This window comes from Spermophilus citellus, assembly GCF_964194105.1.
Source record: "Spermophilus citellus genome assembly, chromosome: 12".
In the NCBI taxonomy this organism is placed as follows: Eukaryota; Metazoa; Chordata; class Mammalia; order Rodentia; family Sciuridae; genus Spermophilus; species Spermophilus citellus.
The window spans coordinates 114,117,908-114,140,197 of record NC_138198.1 but is presented as its reverse complement, the minus strand read 5'-3'; the positions used below and the strand labels follow the sequence as shown (position 1 = coordinate 114,140,197).

Genomic DNA, 22,290 nt, shown 5'->3' with positions numbered 1-22,290 from the left:
AACCTTGCTAGGTTTCCCACCCAGTCTTAGCAAAAGAGCATCCCCTTTTTATCCAATCACATTTTGACACGTTTGTCCATGCTTCACTCATACCTATGCAAAAAAGTCTCTATAAAAACTCCAAAAGGCCAGGCCAGTGGTGCACACCTGTAATCCCAGCGGCTTGAGAAGCCGAGGCAGGAGGATTGGGAGTTCAAACCCAGCCTCAGCAACTTAGTGAGGCCCTAAGCAACTTACTGAGACCCTGTCTCTGAAAAAAAAGGGGGGGGGTCAGGGGATGAAGCTTGGTGTTTAAGTGTCCCTGGATTCAATCCTTAGTACCAAAACGAACAAATAAAAAATAGTGTTTGGAGAGTTTCCAGGTAGCTGAGCACGAGGAGGTTCCCGGAGGATGACACTTTTTGGAGAGGGCACGGAGGCTCACTCATTTATACCTTGCGTTGTGCATCTTTCCCTCTATGTCCTTTACAGTCCCCTTTACGACAACTTAACAAATGTAAGTAAGCATTTCCCTGAGTCTGTGAGCCACTCAAGCAAATTAGTTGAACCCAAGGAGACTGTTGTTGGGACCTCTAATTTAAGCCAGCAGCTCAGAAGCACAAGGGAAAATGACCTAGGGCTTGCGATTGGCATCTGAAGTGGAGGGAAGGGGCTATCTTGGGAACAGAGCCCCCGCTCTGTGGATTCTGGTGCTGTCTCCAGGTAGTCAGTGTCAGAACTGCAGTGGATTAGAGGACACCCAGTTGGTGTCACCTGCAGAATTAATTGCTTACTTGCTAGTGGGAAGAAATCCCCACACATCTGGTGCCAGAAGCCATCTGTATTGTGAGAAGACAGAGGAGAAACCAAGTCTGAGCTGGTTTTTCTTCCTCCATCATCAGAATCACCATCTATTTAACAAGGGCAGGGGAGAGGCAGCGTTCAGACAGACACATGAGCCCAAGAGCACCAGACTTTATTCAGAAATTGGGAGCACTGCTATATGACAAACCTTCTTTCCCAGACAGAACAGATGCCCAGACACTTATTGAGCGGAAGGATTGCCTAACAGTAGCTATTTAGTGTGATAATGGCGTTTGATAGTTTGGACACAAACACCATTGTCACACTCCACAGCTCTGCTAAGGAGAATCTGTCGCTGGGAAGAAGTCAACTTCGTCCCCACCTTCCACCACGGTCACTGCCCGCCATCAGGAATCCTCGCCAGCTCCATATAGGTGACCTGAGCAGAGGAAGGAGGCATCCTGGTTGTCCGTCAAGTTCAGCAACAGGGAGAGAGAAGGACTCGCGGAGGGAAGGGTTGCGTTCTGTGAGAGGAGTGGTAACAAAGGGTTCCTCTGCCGGGTGTGCGTTCCTACCACCCAGAAAAGGCCTCCCACAGACAGGAGCAAAGACCCCCCTTTGGAAATGGATGGCAAATCTATTTTCATCAGTTTTCTAAGAGGACTGAGAGAAAGAATCCCCAGAGGGAGCAGATTTTAGAACACAAATACTTAGCAGAAGACCACATTATAAATGGGAATAACACTGGATTAATGGGTCCTCCCCAAAGCTCATCTGACCATATCTCCCAGTCTGTCATCCGTAAACGGGATCAAAGCTGCAGTCTAAGAAAATTAGGATGACTTTTTTGGATGGTGATATAGCATTTCGCCGTGAGCTCCTCTCAGTGGCTTCTGTTGGCTGGGGAGGCAGCCTGCTGGGCTCAGACTTTAAACCTTATTCACCACCATCGTTTTCCACTATGGTGGTGGGTGGCAGCTGGGGGCCGCTAAACAAGGGGAAAAGACGGAGAAAGAGGGAACGAGTCAAGTTTTGGTTAATAATACTCATTTTGTAGCAAGGGAGCTCTGTGAATAAATCCCTTCTGGATTCACTCAGATTTTCTGTTAAAAATGGTTTCCAACTATTATGTGAACCCCTGCCCACACTAGAGAATGAAAGGAAATAAACACATTTTACCTAATCTTTCATTTTCCCCAAACGCTGGGAAAAGGGACAGCTGGGGGTGGGCTATTTCCCCCCTCCCCCAGGATAACTGAGTGGTTAACATTTGACCAGAGTCTTGCTTTAACCATGAAACTGGCCTGGACTGAGCAACTGAAAAATGAACTTTTCTGTGTTTTTCGGTAAAAATGCCCCTGATCCCCAGGCAGACTGTGAAATCACCCTCTTCAAGCACACCGTGATTGCCACCCAGCTTCCATGGGGTTGGAGTGCTGAGCCCCATCTATTTTTCCCGTTTTCCTCTCTCCTTTTTGAAGATTTACTTATGTTCCACTACATGATTGACTTCCTTCCGTTCCGGTCTGTGGCCCCAGCTTGACTTCCCAGGACACTGTCACTTGCGAGGTGGCAGGAAAGTGCCAGCTGACCCACCTCTCTTTCAGGTGGCACTCCCCATGCAGTCGGCTCCACTTGACTCAGACAATGGATGCAAACCCTAGAGTTCTAACTGGCCCCGGTCCCTGCCACAGACCTTAGCACTTCATGCGATGGACTGGGTGTTCTTCCCTTTCCTCGATACTCTTCCTAACAAGTCCACCAGCTCATTCTACTTTGTCAGCTGGAGGAATTTAGAACAGAAATCTCCACCTCCAGGTCACACCAGGGATGTTGCTGCCATCACAATGCGGCTCTAGGAATCTCAGCTCAATTGGGAAGAAGCGAGGAGAAGCCAAGCGTTCATTAGTGGAAAGGGTCCTGCCAGGATATCCCCAGAGAAGGCCACACTGGGTCAGGGCTCAGCCACTCCTCAGGGCCTTGGTGCATTGCCTGAGCTCACTGCTCCATGAGAGCTCTGTTTGCTCTGGGCTTTGGATAATCTGCAAATGAAAAAGGAAGGAAAAATAAACAAGGGAGGAAGAAAAAAGAGGAGGAAGTTAATGTATTACAGTTAAAGTCTCAGCCAAATTCCTCCACTCTATTTCTCTGGTCCATAAATCCATGTCAAGGAAAAAGTAAAAAATTTGTAGAAAAATTTACCCCCGAAGTTGTCCATAGTGACTTTGTTTATAGCAGTAAAAACTGGAAACAACCTAAATGACTAACTATAGGAGAAGGGCTATGTATTTCTGATACATCATGGTTATTTAATTGATGTTGTAGAAAAATGGTTGTTGACTTGGAAAGAAATTCAAGATTTGTTATCGAATAAAGAAGTAATTTACAAAGCAACATACACGGCATGAGCCCCTTGCTGTGAAAAGTGTATATACCCTGAAGCAAAAACATCAAATGTTAATCGAAGCTACCTTGGGGTAGAAGAATTATGGTTACACGTCTCTGCATTTATTAATTTTTGCAATTTATGTAATACTTTTGTAATGAGAAAAATAATTATAATTTTAAATTTGTTCTGGGAGAAGAATTGAACCCAGGGGTGCTCTACCACTGGCTATATCCCCAGCCCCTTTTATTTTTCATTTTGAGTCAGAGTCTTGCTAGGGTGCCTAGGCTGGCCTAGCACTTTCTATCCTCCTGCCTCAGCCTCCCAAGTACCTGGGATTATAGATGTGTTCCACGGTACCTGCTTAGATTTTTTAAAACATTAAGTCTTTTTTTTTCCCCTTCTGGATTCCCTAATAAAAATTTCTTCTTGCCAAATTCTTTTCTGGTATTTAGAAGCTGTGATCCACCTTACTTAAATACCCTAGTCTGCCACAAACATGAAATGTTGGTGCTGCTGAGAGAGGGTCCTCGGGTTAATGCCAGGGGCTACTCTTGTTCATATATATGTATATGCATATATATGCACATATATACATATATATATTCACACAGTCTCTTATTCTGCAGATTAAATAGTTATATTTAATAGTTATATTTCAAATTTAACAATTGAACTTAAAGTATACTGGGTAATATCCAATAGAGGGGCTAGGAAATAGCTCAGTGGCAGAATGCCAATTGCACAAAGCCTTGGGTTCAAGTCCCAACACACACACACACACACAGTTCATAAGATGGTTGGGAAATAATAACACCTGTTTTTTCCTGTGGGGAAATATAATGCTTAAGGAAAAGATGTTGTATATCAACCAGGGTGACTTATTCAAATGCCAACAGAGTTGTCCACAGCTTAGCTAAGGTCCTGCTGGATCTCAGTGTCTCAAGGCCTCTGATCTCATCCTATGAATCGCCCACTGTGTCTCTGAGTGCCTTACTTCCTGAGATCTCCTTCAGGGGGGTTGAGTGTGAGGCATTCTTCAATGGCTATTGAAACTAAAGCTGTTCCTATTGGCTGTCTAGGAAACTAAGTGAGACTGAATCTGTAGGCATTTCTAGCTGCTGTGGTCAATTCTCAACGCAGTTTTCCCTTTGAACTGTGAGTATGAGAAACAAGCAGGACTTGGTTTCAGCAAAATTGTCACCTGTAAGTATCTGTGCACACCAAACCTCCCAGCAAGACACATTAGACTCACAAGTGCCAGAAATGCTGCAGAGCTTCTATTCTTTCTCAGGTCAGATTTCTGCTTATCTATGCTTCAGTATTTTATTCCTGGGAGCTAAGACTATTCAAAGGCCAACCCCACAGGGACAAGAAGAGAGTGCTTTAGGGACTGTGAATTGCCTCCTTCCTGCAAAACCTATTAGTATCACCAAAAAAAAAAAAAAAAAGACTTCTTTAAAAAAAAAAATACATGGAGATGCACTTTTATTCCAAACCCACATTTACTGTCATATGAAATAGATGTGTTAAATGCATTGATTTGATTTTTTTTTCAGGCTGTTATAGTCTAGGTGAAGACAAAGGAAGTCAGTATCATATTTCTGAGTCATGTCATTTTAAAAGCACGTGGAACTTTTAAAATAGAAGGTTCTTGACAACAGGGGGCAAAGCAGCATCTTCTCTTAGAAACCCTGGTAGAAGGAAAAAAAAAAAAACAGGAAAATCTGGAAAGTTCCTTCTTCATGCATCTATTATGTGTTTACCACCAACCAAGGCTGGAAAGCAAATCACTAGGTAAATTCTCCACCAAGTTGTGGACTCTTTTAAAAACAGTGGCTGAGGCTTGGGGACCAGTTTTATTTCTGTACAGGTGGCCAGCTATTTCTAGAGCCATTGAGGAAACAATACAAGTTAGACAGACACAAAAGAAGCAGCTCCAATACCTGTACTTTAGATGTACAAGAACAATGCACAGTGGATTTTGCCTGTGTGCTTGCCCTAAAGCACAGGAAAGGAAAGGATTCCTGGTCAAATAAACCTAAGTCACTCACACAGGTGGAATTCTGATTGAAGCCCTTGGTGTTATCGATAAATCAGATTCTTGTAATATGGGAATTACCTTAGTGCTGTCACTCCAGGGCAGAAATGGAAGTTCACATTGCCTCTGGCCCTCCACTTATCCCTAGCCTCACCCCTCCTCTCCACAGAACTGAGAAGAATCTTCCATAAAGTCTCTAGTTTCCCCCAGGTTTTCTGAAGAAAGTGAAGAAGAGTCATGCAGAAAATTCAAACATAGTGTGTTCGACACTTGGGGATGCTCAGGTGATGTGTGGGTCTTTAAACACCTGAGTTAGCAGCTCACTCTCATTCCGCTGGGCCCCTGGAGAGAGGCACTTACCTCATTTTGTGCTGGTCTTCTCAAGCCCAGGGGCGCTCCTCTGGCCAGCAGGATGGTTGGGTCCATGTTCCCTATATCTGTCGGCTGCGCAGGAGGCAGTTGTGGGCGAGAGCCCTGAGCTTCTGTGGCTTTTAGGCCTTTCCCCTCTCCCTTTATGGGATTCAGGGCTTAAAAGTAAACAGTTCTTTCTCTTTCTGATAAGTCACATTAAATGATCGATTGTGGGGGAAGGGAGGGCATGACCTTAGTCCACTAAGTCAGCATCACCTTTGGTCAAACACTGCCAGCAGGCAGGCAGGCATGGAGGCCCAAGGGGTAGAGCAGGCAGCTGCACCGGCAGAGCTCATGACCCCCTTAGAAACTTTCCCTAACTTTGTTTAGTTCTCTCCTCCCAGGACGACCCCAGTGCATTATCTTGTCTTCCCCTCAGGCTTCTAGAAGCAGAAAAGCCACCCAGGCATATGAACCCATTAAATTAACTCTATCCTTGGCACATCCTAACTTACAGCTCTTGACCAATATTTGGAAACCAATCTCATGCTCCTCTCGAGCTGGCTGTTCCTGGCGGGCTTGTGATCTGTTCACTGGTTCACACCAGCCATTATTTATGAAGCTCCTCCTACTATCTCTAAGCTTGGGGCCACAAGGGGATCGAGGCCAACTGAGCTCACAACCTGGAGTCAGGAGGGACACAAAGCGACAGCCACCGCCTGTGCAGGCTGCCTTGGTCCTACATGAATCCTCTTGCCAGCTCTGACTTTTAACATCCCACCATTTCTTTTCCTCTTCAGGCCATGTAGGCAGTTTGCTTTCTGAAGCTTTAAAAGGAAACAGTTTCATTCCTCTTTCTAAAGAGAATAACTAAAGAGAGCGACTCGATCTGAAGCGGGTCTGGCTTTTCTGGTGAAAGCTGGTGATGAGCGAGGAGATAGCAGCCTTGACCAGCTGGTACCATCCCCCCCCCCCCCCCCCCGCCCCACACTTCCTCTTAGTTGCCCTATTTCTTTCCAGGTAAAATATGCTCCGGCCCATTCTTGCTCCTGCCTGAGAGACCATCTCAAGAAGTGAGCCAAGGAGTTGCTGCTGCCTGTCAGCCCTGGTCGTGCTCCTGCTCCTGAACCTCCCTTGGGGGACCGAGTTCCTTCCCTGGGGTCATCTGACCAACTGACGTGGTGCTGCCCCTCGGCCCTAGAAAAGACAGTAGCCCACGAGCACTGAGGGCTTGTGTGGCACATCTGGTAAAACTCCAAAGTCCATGGTGAAATGCAGGTACCGCCTTAAGGCCCTCTGGACTTCCCCAAGGCCCTAGGCTCCCCAGCTTTGTCCAGTGGAGATGGCGTCTCCATGGTCTTTTTAAAGGTCACATGCCTGGCACTGCAGTGGTGAAGCTGCCTTGTATTTTCTTGCTTCTCTTGGTCATAGCAACCATATGTCTTTCAGAATCACTGTAGGATTTTCTCCTTTAAAGTGAAACAGATTCCTGAGGGATGCCCACATGGACATTTTCTCCAAGGGGAGGACAACCTCCCCTCCTCACCAGGCTTCACCCCGAAGCTCATCTGAGGTCACTGTCCTTCACTCCTGTTGGTCTGTGATGTCTGTTGGCTGAAAGTTTCCCCTTTGTTTTGAAAACCAGGATGAAGCACATGTTCAACTCTCAGATGATTCTGTTTGAATTCCCAGCCGTGGTGCTTGCAAGGATTTTGAATTTGAGAGACAGGATAAATCTTTTCCAAACTTCTTCTGGCAAACCATACAAATCCTTCCTCGGCCATTTTTAAAACTTTTTGTTTTTATTTTTTTAAGAAATAAAATGGAAGATCTTCATCTGAGAGAAGATAGCTTTGAATCCCACAAGGTTGCAGATCAGCTGGAAAAAATCTAAATCACTAATGTTTGTGCTCAGGTACCGGCTGCAAAAGTGGGCTTCACCAAGGGGGGCAAAACGAAACCAGGACACTTTCTACAGGCTGCAGCTGGAAGCAGGCTCCACCCTGGTAGGTGACAGACTCCTCATCTTCCCACCATGAGCTGCAGGCGTTTTGAAATTGGGTGGGTGGGCGGAGGTGATCAGGTTGAGTGAAGAATGCTACATTTTTGCCAGGAGGGGTGTTGAGGTTTGGGAAGTGGGAATCCTGAGACTCATTCAGGATTCTTTGCCATTTGGGTTTTTGCCTTTGGACAAGACACTTTATATTTCTGAGACTGGTTTCCCGTCTGTGTAACAAAACTGAGAATACTTGCTCGTCATTTGCTCTGAAACCTCAGGTGAAACAGAGGTGGATTAGTCTTTAGTAATGAATAGAGAAAAACAAAGATGGAAGTAGAGAAATTACAAAGGTCATGGGCTGTATTGACCAATTGGTTATGTATTCCCCTAGTAAAGAAAGAGACCAGAGGAGTCCAACCTGGTATGTGCAGGAAAAGGGCAGAGCACAGCGAGACTGGAGGATCCTCTGATATGTGACTAAGGGAACCAGAATCACTTTCAAATCAATGTCACAGTCCAGGACCCAAGTGAACAAATGTTGACAGTAACCTGTGGTTTCCTCATTGTTGTCGTACAGATCACGGCCCACTACAGGTCTTCCTCTTATGGGTGGAAACAGGCCCAGAACGCTGGTGGTATCTTGGTGGGGACAGGGGCCTGGTTGTGGGGACAAAGTGGGAGTCGTCATATGAGTGAACAGTACCCACTCTCAGGAGTCACTTGAAAATTAATTGCAGACATTATGATTTTTCTCCTCTAAACACTTTGGTACATATCCCCAAAGAATATTTTACTTAGAACCTGAGAACCATTATCAGAGCTAAGTTGATAGTGATTCCCTAGAGCAGCATCTAATATTCAGCTCATTTTCAAATTTCTCAAGCATCCCCCAAATCAATACTCCTCTCTCTCTCTCTCTCTCTCTCTCTCTCTGTCTCTCTCTCTCTCTCTCTCTCTCATACTATACCACACACACATACACACTTTTAAACCTAAGATGCAGTCAAGATTCTAGATTACATTTTGTTTTTTTTTCTTCATATGCTAAATAACAAAATTAATCAGACATTCTCCACATTCTGTCAAAGGTTTGTTGCTCCCACAGTTTCTCCAGAGATTGGCTCCTCTTCTTGGATTTCTGAGAAGAGAGGCCCAGAATGCAGGCTCTCTGACCCTTCACCTGGCCCCCCTCTCTTCATGGCCTCCCCGGCTGGGGACGAGCAGACACTCTCAGAGGGGATCTTCCATCAACACCAACAGGAACCTCCAGGGTGTCTGCACTAATCTATTCATTTAAGAGTCACTTGTTGAAGTCCAGCCTGATGTGAGCTCAAGGCAGCAACACAAACAAGCAAGCAAACCTAACCACAGGAAGAGGCCTTCCTTCTTCCTTCTGGAAGCTTCCACTCAGGAAACAGACGATATACAAAATAAGGAAAAGCCTGGGCGGGGCGGGGGTGGGGGCAGTGAGTTTTAGGGACAGACTCAATTAGAGTAGAGTGTGTGAGTAGGCAGGTCTCCACTGTGGTGGGGTTTGATCAGAGAGCAGATGAGGTAGGTTCAAGAGTAAAACATGAGGGTTGCGTGTGGCAAAGCACTTGCCTAGCATGCATGAGGCCCTGGGAGCCACCTCTTGTAACAGGATAAACTAAAGGTAAACCACAAGGATATCGGAGGAAAGAACCTTCCCTGGCAGATGGACCTACATGCAGACATATCCCAGAACAGTTAGGCCAGGAATGTGAGAGAGGGTCGGGGTTGTGGGGCCTTCCAGGTGTCACAGGGACTTGTACTCATGTGGCATTTCCACTTCAAAGACACTCTGACTGCACCTTCCCGTTCATCATCAGAGACCTCATTTGGAAAAAGCCAAGGCATTTCATAAGATGCCACATGAAGAAATGCTGCATTCATTCATTGCTGCATACTAGACAGCTGCTCCTGGGGTTTGGGCTAGAATTATCTCTGTTCCTAACCTGCTCCCCAGGAGCGTCATGAGTCTTCTAGGTATAATCCCAAGGTAATATAGATTTTTTTTTTTTTTTTAACCCGGGGCACTTAACCACTGAGCCACATGCCCAATCCTTTTTCATTTTTTATTTGAGATGTTTGTTTAGGGCCTCACTAAGATGCTGAGGCTGGTTTTGAACTTGTGATCTTTCTACCTCAGTCTCCCAAGCCGCTGGGAGGTGTGCACCACCATACCCATCAGTAATGTAGATTTTTAAGAATTAAAGGAACAGAGTGACCCCCACATTCTTGACAGTCTGAAATGTACCCATCTTGGTGGTCTCTGCTATAATTTTCTGGAAAGCTGTGGCCAGCTATATGGAATAGTTCACAAGGCAACATATATTTTTTTCATGGAGTCCTTGAAAAGAGGACTTGGTCAGAAATTATGAGCCACTTGATCACTGTGATAATGTTCCCTCTGCCTCTCTCTTGGTCCAGTTGTTAGGCTGAGAAGTTCAGGTGCCAATTCCAGGCCTGGGGTTCTCTTATGCTGTGGGGCTTGTGCATCCTTCTCTCCGAGTACCTCTCACGGTCCCGGCTGGATGGAGAGTTCACTAAGGAAACTGCCCATCTCTTAGTGTAGGTCACCTTCTTCCCCTTCTTCTCTTCTTGCCCTTGTCCCCATTTCCTTTACCCATTGTCTGGCACGGGGAGGCACCTATAAGCATTCACCTCGGACCCCAGGTCCCTCTGCTTCCCTGCCCACTGACACCTTCCAACACAACTGTCCCTACTGTCTTGTTTCTTCTTCACTGTCTCTTGCCCAACCCACTGAGCTACTGTCTCAACCCAAGATTTGCCCTGAATTAAAACAGTATCCAGTAAAAAGATGTTTTAAACGTAAAGTTAATGCACCTGCTTTTTGTCCAGCGACCTTCTGTTTCACGTCTGCTTTAGATGTGGGCAGGGATGGGGATCGGCATGTAGTTTTTTTTCTATTTTACAAATTCACAGATTCCTCCAGAATTCCTGGAGCCAAGCGCCAAACTGTTTGATCAGTGGCCTTAATGTCTCACTGACTTCTTAGGCTGTGCCTTTCCTGCTTCCTCTACCCTTGTCCCAACTAGATTTCCCCCATTACCTCCTGAGCTCCAAATGTCGGGCAACGGATTAGTGGGGTTAGGACACAATCCCAGCACAGGGGTGTTTACCCCAAGCATGGAGGCTGCTGACTGCTCACATCAGACGAGGGGCCAGGAACCAGGGTCAGAGCGAGGAGACAGGACTTTAGAACTGCTTACTCACACTATTTGTGGAAATAAGCACACGAATACCTCAGTGAACAGAGAGATGGGTTCCTGACAGAGCAGGGGGGTCAGAGAGAAACCCAGGGAGCACCCTGCAAAAGACCTGGTTCTGAGCTTTTCCAGGTCCTATGATGATCACTAGTATGGGACCAAGTGTTCTCAGTGACCATGCTAAAGAGAAGAGCTTAATTCAGTCAGCCATGGAGAACCAGTGGACCCCAGCTGGTCCCTAGGGGTCAATATCAGCTAATTGTGAGCACAGGAGGTTATAGGAGGCACAAGGGATTGTGGGAAGCAGAGGGGATCATGGGAATCACAACAGATCACGTGAGGCACATGCATCAGCTCCTTGATGGTTTACTTGGTATAGAGGAAAGGGACGGAGGAGGCAGGCCCAAGGAGTGGGAGTAAAACAAAGTCAGTAGGTTGGAAATGGAGGCCAGATGGTAGTCATTTCTTCAGAGAAATGCACTGGGAGTAATGGTTAAGGTCAGGGGAACCTGGAGTTTGAATTCTGCTTCTAATGCTTCCTTGCTGTGGAGTTTGAGCCTAAATTTTCTAATCTGTAAAGTTTGGATAGTAGCACTTACCTTCCAAGACTATAGCAAGTATTAAATTATATATGTTATGCATTACTTAATATAGCACCTGCACATGGTAGGAATATTATTCTTAGGCAGGTATCACAGAGCATTGAGAAGAGAGGCGCTCACTTGGTTGACAGAGGGACATGAAATGGTCTACCATCACAGAGACCACAGGCTGATTTCTTCAATTGCCCCAGTTCCCTCTGCAGCCAGGATGTGGGCAACTTAAATTGCAGCAAATTCCCTTCCTTCCTTTGCTTGGGGCCAATCCAAAGGGCAAATATGGACATTGGCCTGACCCCCAAGGATTCCCTTCTGCCCAGTCTCATAAGTGACCAGAGTAAGTTTCAGAGAGTAGATAAAATGCTAGTTAAGTGGTGGCACCATAGCTGCCCATTTGTACCCTCTGCTCCCACTATTCATTCCTCCTCCGGTCACTCAGAGCTGCTTTGAGCCTGAGAGGGACAGCTGGAGAGTCCCAGGCATGTGGAGCCTTCATAGTCTCTCCCCAGCCTTTGGTTTGGCAGAATGGGAGTGGATCAGGAGCCACACACGGTGTGTGATAGTTGTGGTCTTTGGAGTTGGGCTGGACCCTCCTCCCTAGCTCTGCCCCCAGCTTTCCCTGTTCTTGCTTAAATAGCCCAGGAACAAATAAATTCACCATGTCTCAGTTAACAAAATACAATACCCCTACATCCACTTGTGAGTACATCTTGCTTCTTGGGTTCTAGAAAGCACTAGGTTGTTGGTTTGCAAGAAAATATAAAACTGATCATTTTTCCAAGACAGAAAGAAAATTTGTTTCACTGAAATCAAATTTAGTTCTTTCTACTTCATTTTCATGACTCCCTGCATCCGAAATAACTTTTCATTTTAATGCTGAGCCACAATATAATTTTTAAAGAATTTTTAAATGGTAAATTCAAAATGTGTTGTACCAAAATGCAGACAGAACAATCGAAGTCAACTCTGACCAGCAGTGACCGAGGGCTCACATGTGCAAAAGTGACAGTCATGTCATGCCTGCTGCCTGGAAAAGAGCAACTGAAGATGCCATTAAACTTTAAAAGCATCCCAATTTCAGAGATATTAAAACAGGGGGAGGGAGTTTGCATTAACAGATAAAATGCAATTGTTTTATAAAAATAAGGTAACTTTTGGCAACTTGTATTTTCATTCAATAGTCTTCCTCAACTATTTTTTGTCAAGCAATATCTATAGCAACATTCTTAAAAGCAATTTTAGATTCTACTTTATTTCACCAAGTTCCATTGACTGAATGTATTATTCAGCAAATCAATTATTTTTTCAGAATAATAAACAATGGAAGCAAAGATCATCTTTATGCACGAACGATTGTGCATATCTTTAGTTACTTTTGAAAATCAATTACATATTGCTTTATTAATTTTTTAATTTGATACCAAGAGAAATGGATAAAAGTACTCCATACTTATAAGACCTTAAGTAATCTGTTAAATTTAATTTCTGTTAAAAAGTCACTGCTATAAGCTGGCTAACACCTTCTCAGACCAGGAATGTCACAAGTCTTATTGTATCAACTGAGCAACTATCTTTCCTCAACAAAAATTGCCAGATTTAGCAAATAGGAACACAGAACACTCAGTTAAATTTTAGTTTCTAATAAACAATAACAAACATTTTAATATGCCTCATGAAATATTTGTAATATTCAAGAATATATATACTAAAAATTATTTTTTTCTACTTAAAAAATGTTTTGCAGTAGCAGGGAGTGAACCCAGAATCTCACAAATGCTAGGCAACTACTCTATCCATGAAGTACACCCCAGTCCATTTTTTACATTTTATTTTGAGACAGGATCTTGCTAAATTGCCCCAGCTGGCCTTGAACTTGTGTTCTTCCTAACCCAGCCTCCTGAGCAGCTGGGGTCACAGACGTGCTTTATTTATTCATATAAACCAGCATTGATGCTAGTGAAGGGTGTTTGGAGGTTCAAGGTCTGCTTCCTTAAAATAATTTCCTTCCTTGCACACTCGATAATTTTAATAAAACTGTTGCATTTATTCTTAACATACACACACTCTCTTTTTTACAAGAAAGGTGATGTCAACAAGTAGGACAGTGAGACTGGGGAAGGAACAGTAGACTCAGGCCAGAAGACAGAGATTGGCCACCCAGCTCAGCCCTCCTGTTGTCTCAGACAGAGTCTTTTATCCCCTCAACCTCTATTTTTTCTACATAAAACACTGGGAGTGATATCGTCTGACTCCCCACAGCTTTGCTTTAGGTTGATTTATGTGAAAGATTTTATAAACTGCAAACCCCCAATATTATTTCTTAAAAATATGGGGGGGGGGAAGCGCCATAATGCTGGAGCTTTCAACATGGAACTTCCCTCCCCTTACACCCCTGCTGTCTCCTCCACGGGCACCTCTGCGGTTTACCTGCTCCCTCTTCATTGCCTGACACACAGGTGGAGGCTGTTTCATAGATCATCAGAGAAATCCCAGATCTTTGGAATGGCTCAGCTGAAGGTGCTTTGCTCCAGAGGCTAAAGACATCAAGGAAGTAAATTTTCTCCAAATTCGAAAGGCATTCAAAGACATTCTTGTTTTAAGAGCAAGATTTTAATTAGACCTGGGTGTCGGGATTTATAGGATGTTTTCTTCAATGCAGGGTGTGGAAAGGACACTAAATAACCCAGTAGTCAATAACCCAGACAAGAATTTGGAACCAGGAAAAAAATCGATTGAATTAACCTCAAGGAAACTAGTTTTATTCACTGAATTTGTAAACAAGAGAAAAATCCCAGTTAGATCTGTCAAGAAGATCAACTGCTGGCATTTTGTTAAACTGTGATTTCTCAAGGAGGCTGAAGGGCTGTAGATAGACACCAGACTGAGTCTTTAAGAGCCTGTAACAATTGTCTTGCCCTTTAAAAATGCACTTAAAAACATGCATACGTGTGTGTATATCTATATATGTATGTGTGTGCACACACATATATTGAGGGTCACAAAAATGTATTCTTAAGCAATGCACCTGACTAAAATCAAGAATTTCAAGTCATTAGATGATGAAAATAAAATCATCGCATACAAATGGAAAAACATTAGCAACATGGAACACAATCACATTTCCTTGGTTTTCAGAACATTCATATAAACCAAGATTGAATAATTAAAGATAAAATCCAGGAAAGGATATGAACATGGAGTTTACAGAAAAGCAAACACACAGAAACACGGTTAACGTCACTCAGAATTGTAGGAATGCTGATGAGATTTCAATTCTCAAAAAGTGAAAATTTAAAAGCTGTTCAGTATTTAGAATTGACTATGTGGGCATCCTGCCACTCTCAAATACTGCCAGGAGTGGTGATGGAATACTTTTTAAAAGACAGTTTGATAATATCTATCAAAATTGGAAAATTTGACCCAGAAATTCCATTACCATGAATCTACTCTATGGATATAGTCGCAAAAGTATACTAAGAGAGGTGCATAAGAATATTCAGTATAGCATTATTTGTAAAAGCAAAATATTGAAACCATCTAATCTGCATGTTAAATTGATTAAGTAAATAACATACAATATAATACTATGCAGAAAAAGTTAAAATCAACCAGGAACTGAGATAAGGATGATTTTTTTTAGTGCTGGGGATTGAACCCAGGCCCATGCTCAAGAATGATTATTAATCCTGTACCTTCCAACTTCAAAATTTATCAGAACACTTGGTATAAATAAAAAGGACATGAGTACGTACTTACATGCATGCATTTGTTTGCGTATGTATATATTTGGTGATAAGAGTAAACTTTTTTTTTCCCCTTGAAAGTACAAAGAACATAATTGGTAATAGTTCTTTGGGGGAGGGGCCAGGGTTGGAGGTGGGATGGGAGGCTTTTGCATTTGGGGTTTTACGTTGTTGTTCTGAAATGTTTGGGAGCATGATCAGAAGCAGAGCTCTAGATCCTCAGATCCTAGCAACAAATGTGGGCAAACTTTGTCTCTCATCCCAAAGTGGGGGGCCACCGTGCAGAGAGACATCAAAGGACTAACACTTCCACACAGGCTTGTCAGAGGTCTTAGTAAGCGCCTGTTAAGCACCTACAGGTGTGATCTTCACTTGGAGGTGGAAACACTCAGCAGTCCAGGGCCCAAACAGGGAGGGCATGATCCAGGAAGGGAGCTGGTCAGCTCAGAGAGCTGCACTGTGGGCCACTGGGTGGTGGCAGAGATGATGAGGGGGCCTGACCTTGTGGTGGAGTCAGGAAAACTTCTTCCAAGAGGCCTCATGTGTTCCTGGGCTTCCCTCCACTCCCAGGATTTGGGGTACACAAAGACGATGACTAATCCCATACATGGCATTAGTCTTTATCATTGACCAGCCTCTAGAATAAAACTACTGTGTTCTGAGGGAATGGATTCACCTTTCAGACACTGGTTCCATTGCTATCTCCCCTTCCCAGCATGATTCTTAGTTTTCATTAAACCTCATGGACAGATCTATCTCTAGCCAAAATTGTGAATTTGGAGAACCTAAGGCCCTGGACCCCTTAAAGATTCATCATCCTCTTAAGGACCTCATTGCCTGCAGGCTAACACAAGCACCTCAGAGGAGCTGCAAAGGCCTGAAAATCCTGCATGCACCAAATTTTTGAATATATGTGGATAATGTTGGGTTTGATGAAGTATATTTCAATGTTCTACTGAAGGCAATATAACTTTTAGTCACCATGAATTTCCTTAATCAATGGACCTTAAAAGTAAAACTTGCTATTAAGTGAGGACTCTGTAGACTTTTTCTTTGGACAAGGGGTCATTATAGTCTGGGGCAAAGAGTCTGGTCGAGTGGGTTGCTGGTATGTCATCCCGTCAACCGTTACTGTGTGCCTGCTGTGGTCAAGGCATAGTGACCTGGATAAATACTGTGGGAGACATAAGCAGGGCACTTAAAGGTTCAAGAAGACTTCCTGGAGGAAGTGGTGTCTGAGACAGGACAAGAGAGCATGAAGGAGCTAGCTGGCATGGGGAGTGGGGCACGCTGTGCCCCAGGAGGAGAACACGAGATGCCAGGCTGTGGCTACAGTGCGGCTGGTAGTGCTAGAGAGCAGGCCTGAGGGAGGTGGTGCGCCACGTGGGGCTGCGGCGGGAAGCCAGGAGAACTCACACCCGGGCAGTGGAGTACCACTCTTGCATCTGTGCCTCAGGAGACTTGTCCTGCCTGCCACAAGCTGTGGTCAGCAGAAGGGGTTGGGGTCAAGGCAAGGAACAAAGGGCAATGGGTGCACTTCAGGCTTGATTGCAGAGGATAAAGAAGGTGTGGCAGAAGCCAGGACTGGTGGTTCACACCTGTAATCCCAGTGACTTGGGAGGCAGAGGCAGGAGGACCACAAGTTCAAGATCAACACTTAACAACTTAGTGACACCCTGTCTCAAAAAAAAAAAAAAAAAAAGGAGTGGGGGAGCTGGGAATGTAGCTCAATGGGAGAGTGACCCTGGGTTCAAGCCCCAGTACCGGGGGGGAAAAAAAGGACAAAGACAAGGCCTAGCTTGGGGACTGGGCTGCTAGATGTGTAGCAGAGAAAAGCTGATCTTAGGTAGGAGATGAGATGGCTGAGACAAGTTGAGTTTCAGGACTTAGGGACATAATGCCAGTCCTTTTTCAGAGGTACATTTGGAAAGAGGAGCCTCAGAAGAACAGAAAGGACTGAACTTCTACAGGTGGAATTTCAGGAAAGATTTTGGTAAAATGTAGAAAGCCATTTAGAAAGCATGATTAGGAGACAAACTATAACTTGATAAAATAATAAAATACTATTCAAAGAACCATATGTTAATACTCAACACTAGCAGTATATCAACCACTTAATGCCTGACATTGATTTAAAAGTTATATCAGTGTAGAGGACTTTGATTTCATATACTTAAAAATATATGTCTGATAAGGACATCCCTAATATCATTAAGATGTCAAAATAATGTTATTGGGTCTGGAAAGAAGCTACTGTTGGATGGCTATTAGCCAGTTGTTGGAATTCAAGCCAAAAAGACATGCACAGCCAGAAAGTCTGATGACAACATTGCCAAGGTTATTATGAAAAATAACAGCACAGACACAACAGGGAGTTGAGGCCTGGGAAACTGTTAAATTCAGAGAACAAACTTCCTGTGAGTCAATGATTTTCAGTGGGTACACGGATTCACACTTCAAAAATTGCTTTTCAGATTTTTGAAACATCTCTATAGGGTTCAGGCTTATGTAAAGCCATAGTGAAGATCTGGAGGAGAAAATGAACACATCCAGAAGACAGCGATAAAACTTGCGTGTCTGCTGGTAGGTTAGGTTGACACCACCAACTGAACTTGCTTTCTACTCACAACCTCTTGATCATAGCTGTATCTACTGTGCAACTAATTATGTGCCTGGCATTGTGTTAGGTACTGAAGATAACATTTTCCTACTAATGTACATAATACTACAAAACAGGCTTAATTTATATTCCCATTTTATCAATGATTAAGTAGAAACTTGGAGAAGAGAAACTTAAGTAATTTGCTCTAGGTTGAACCTACCCTAAACTGAATTCTCTGACTCCAAGCTTGTTCTGAGTCACTGCATGAGACTGCTCACTTCCTGAGATGCCTGCCATTGTCCAGAGGAAAGGTTCATAAGCGGTGGTCCCCATCCGAGGCCCAACCACCCTCTGACGTACGTGCTGGTGTGCCCATCATCTCCCCCGTCCCTGCTGAGGGAAATCATCTTGGCCAGAGGCTTTGAGAAGGAGCAGAGCATCCCCAATAGACTTGCTGGGTTTCTGTAGCCCTCGGGTGCTGGCTAATGTTTGTGTTGGACTGTGGTCTAGTAGTTTGGATGATGATGAACCAATAACGCTTCTCTCTCCCAAACCCAGAGACTTGCTGTGCCAGATGCTGGGCAGTCAGTCAGTAGCACGTGTTGTTATTTTATGGTGAAAGAAAAGACATTGAACCCAGGAGTGAACTCTGTGGCTGTAGCATCAACTGGATGGTTGGTTGCTGCCGGGGCATTGCATTCCAGGCCTGGCCTTCCCTGGGTTTTCTTGAGGCCAGACCCCGGGATAGAGAACTCCACATAAGATTTCTTAGAGTAAATCCCCTTCCTTCCAGTTCCTGGAGTTAAGTCCTCTTAACCCAGAGGAGCTTAATTTATATCAAAGCTTCCCACTGTTGCGAGGAATTCTCTAGATGTTTCTAGAAAAGGAAGTGGGATGAGGATGAGATGGGGAGTAACTGCAAATGGTAAAGGTGGGGTGGGGGTGAGATGGGGAGTAACTGCTAATGGTACAGGGTTTATTTTTGGGGTGATAAATTTTGTTGGAATTAGGTAGTGTAATGGCTGCACAAGTTTGTAAATTCACTAACATCCTCTGGATTGTGCTCTTTAAAAGAGGATATTTTATGGCATATGAATTATAGCAAACCAAAAATTTAAAAACTAATACATCTAAAACAAACAAAACAAAAATCCTGTGAGTAGTTCCTTTCATCATCATTGATCTACCTTTTCCCTCTAAAACAGAGCTATGAGAAGGTAGTTCTCTTGTGTTTCTAAGTGAAAAGAGCAGCCAGTCCAAAATAATGGCTCTTGTATACATCAAAACTCACTGTTTTGAAGAATGAAGGAAGGAAGAAGGGAGGGGAGGAAGTGAGGGAAGGAGGGAGGGAGGCAGGGAGAGAGGAAGAAGAGGGAGGGAGAAGGGAAGGGGGAGGGGGGAAGAAAGGGAATCAGGGAAGGAGAGGAGGAGGGAGGGATACGTGTAGCCATCATAGGTTGATCTTACAAATAATTGGGCCCTCTTTCAAGAACAACTGAAAAACACAAGACATACCTTCTTTTTTTCCCCTCTCTTGCTTCAACGTTGAGGTATCCTAAATTGGTGCCTGAAATTCCATCATTAGAAATTCATTCTTTGGAAAGGAAGCAGGTGGGAATATATGATTTTCTTTCCTATACCCATTTCTAAAATATTTAGGAACTTCTGTATTAAAACCATGTCCTCCCCAATAATAATAAAAAAATAACTAAGCAGGATTCAAGTATGTGAAATACCATTTATCATTATTATCACTGAAGAAGTTGGACCATCTACCCAAAAAATGCAATTCTAGAAAAACAGAAGCATGCATGTTTATGTATATATAATAATTTGGGACTGGATGGCTACAGTGGATGGTAGTGGAAATCAACTACCTCTGGGAGGAGTTACAGGCAGAAAAGGGGGGGGGGAAGAGGAGAAATGAGAAACGACCAGTATAGTTGACACCAAATAATCATTTCTCTACCTTTTTAGATTATTGATAGCATTAAAAGAAAATTAAGTCAGGCGCAGTGTCAAACTCCTGTAATCCCAGCTGCTCAGGAGGCTGAGGCAGGAGGATTGTGAGCTCAAAGCCAGCCTCAGCAAAAAGTGAGGTGATAAGCAACTCAGTGAGACCCTGTCTCTAAATAAAACACAAAATAGGGCTGGGGATATGGCTCAGAGTACCCCAAGTTCAATCCCCAGTACCAAAAAAAAAAAAAAAAAAAAATTAAGGTCAAACTGAAGAGCATTCTTCTTAACTGATCTGACTGAAGTAAATTTTGTAAATAATTATCTGCTTGGAGACCCATCTGCCAAGGGGCCTGTTGCAGAAGGCAGGGAAGAGCCTCAGTTCATCTGGGTGCGGTCAAGTTTGATATATTGGGAAATGAGAGAAGCCTTCCAGTCCCCACCCCCCACCATAAACCTGTGGTGCCCAGACTCATCAGTGAAGCTGGTATTTGAGCTTTAAGGTGAACAAGAAACCTTTCAACCATTTGCTATAGGTAGAAGTGTCCAGATCTGAGAAATTCACCCAACCTCCTGGTGAAGTATCCTGCCCGTCAGTGGAGACTGGCCCTGGATGGCGGAGACTGCTTTGTGAGGGGTCTTCTCACCTGATTAGCTTGGGTTTCTTGCTGGTGAAATTAAGAAACCAGCTGACACCATCACCTTGGAACCCTGAACTTGGGGGCTTTCTGATTCTGTTACTCTGTGACGAATGTATTTAACTTCCTGTCTTCTGCCTCATTGTTTTCTTCCCCTCCCGTGATATGCCACACTGTGGGGGTAATGTCACAGCGATGAGGATGCACTGGGGAATCTCACAATTGCTGACAATTTCTGTCATTTCCTGCCAGGAAAACAGGCCATATCTGTCTGTCCCTCTGGAAAGGCCAACAGCATGCGTGATGCAGGTCTGACACATCACGCTGCTATCTAAGCCCCAAACAAGTGTAGTGAACTTTGGTTAAAAAAATTGCCTGGCACTGAGCAAGATGACCAGTTTTGTTCCCAGAAAAGCTAAAAAAGAGTCCATATTTTTATTGACTAGAACACTAATGGACAAAGGTCAAAGGCCATTACCTGAAGTCCCAGTCAATCAGACCACCTGTGCAGGGATGGTGAGAAGAAGGGGTAGGCAAAGATGGAGCCCTCCTTTTTCAGACCTCTCACTCTGGAGAAGCCAGTTTCCCTGCCAGTAGAGAGTGAACTAATTACTATTGGTGCCACCTGTACCCTATACTAGGCCATCGAGAGGCCACCACTGAGTGGGACTCAGTAAACTTGGGCAATGAACTGCCTGTGAGCATATGAGAGTCAGCCACACGTACAGTTTTGCCTTCCTGGGATGAGATGCAGAGATATTTTGGCACCAGCCCCAAAGCCATCATAGATTTTTGATTCTTTCTGGTAGCTCCACCCTGGCAGGGGTGAGAAGTTGGTGAACCTGGTTTCATAGTTTCTCATACCCCTTGTATGAGAGGCCTGGCTTCCTCTCCAGAATAACCTCCAGTGCATGGCTGCACAAGTTTGTGAATTCACTAGCATCCCCTGGATTGCTCTTTAAAAGGGGATATTTTATGGCATGTGAATTATAGCTCAGTAATTTAATCTTCAGTGCTTTAATCTTCTCTTCAGGGCTCAGAAGCCCCCACAGGACACCAAGCAGGGTCTTACCATCCTCTACCAGGGACCGACCTGCTTTTGCCCATTTTCAACTCTTACTAGCTTTACATAGTGCTGGCAAGAGCATGAGGGACAGGCCTGCTCATATACTGCTGGCAGAGAGAACATTTATAGATATTACAAGACAACTTAGTAATATCTATTAAAATTACAAATGTCCATATTTCTGGCACATAATTCCAGTTTTAGGAATTCATCCTACAAATGTGTGCAAAATTACAGTGTTTCTTATATAATAAAAGGCTGTAAACACATCAAATACCTACTAAAAAATCCTAGCCTAATAGCATAAGGTGTATTGGTAGGTTATATGTTCTGGAGACATTGAAAGAAATGTTAAATGTGTGTGGCTTTTAAGAAAATCAATTAAAATCTTAAAAGCTCTTAGAACATTCTTAAAGTTTTATTACATATAAAGAGCAGTATACTCAGGAACATGTATAATGTTCTTTCATTTCAGTAAAAAAAGGAAGGAGAGTAAACTATGTCTGTATTTGCTGGAAGGATATCTGAGAAGTGCCCAGGACAGTTGCCATGAGGAGAGAATGGGTAATCTGGGGCTTGGGAGTGGTTGGGATGCGTCTTGCTTTATGCCCTGTATATTTTTTGGTACTAGGTATTGAACCCAGGGGCACTCAACCACTGAGCCACATCCTGGGCCCTTTTTAAAATTTTAATTAGAGACAGGGTTTTGCTGAGTTTCTTACAGTCTCACTAAGTTGCTGAGACTGGATTTGAACTCTCCATCCTCCTGCCTCAGCCTCTCTAGCCACTGGTATTACATTGTGCCCAGCTTCACTTCACTCCCTTTTATCATTTGAACTTTGAACCATATTGGTACAATCCCAACTTAAAAAATA

The 22,290-nt window shown here is 43.9% G+C and overlaps 1 protein-coding gene across 2 annotated transcripts in view; it reads left to right on the top strand.

Annotated features, from left to right (window-relative positions):
• The window catches only part of ALPK2 (alpha kinase 2), a 175,970-nt gene that overhangs the window by 131,166 nt on the left and 22,514 nt on the right, over window positions 1-22,290 (top strand). The window contains exon 13 of one of the 2 annotated variants that reach the window (XM_081263096.1): window positions 6,582-6,666. The exons of the other annotated variant lie outside the window; for it this stretch is intronic. Within the exon in view, the coding sequence (XP_081119222.1) occupies window positions 6,582-6,585 (4 nt within the window). The 3' untranslated portion in view covers window positions 6,586-6,666. Of the gene's footprint in view, window positions 1-6,581; window positions 6,667-22,290 lie in introns of those variants that run through there. 2 annotated transcript variants of the gene reach the window in all.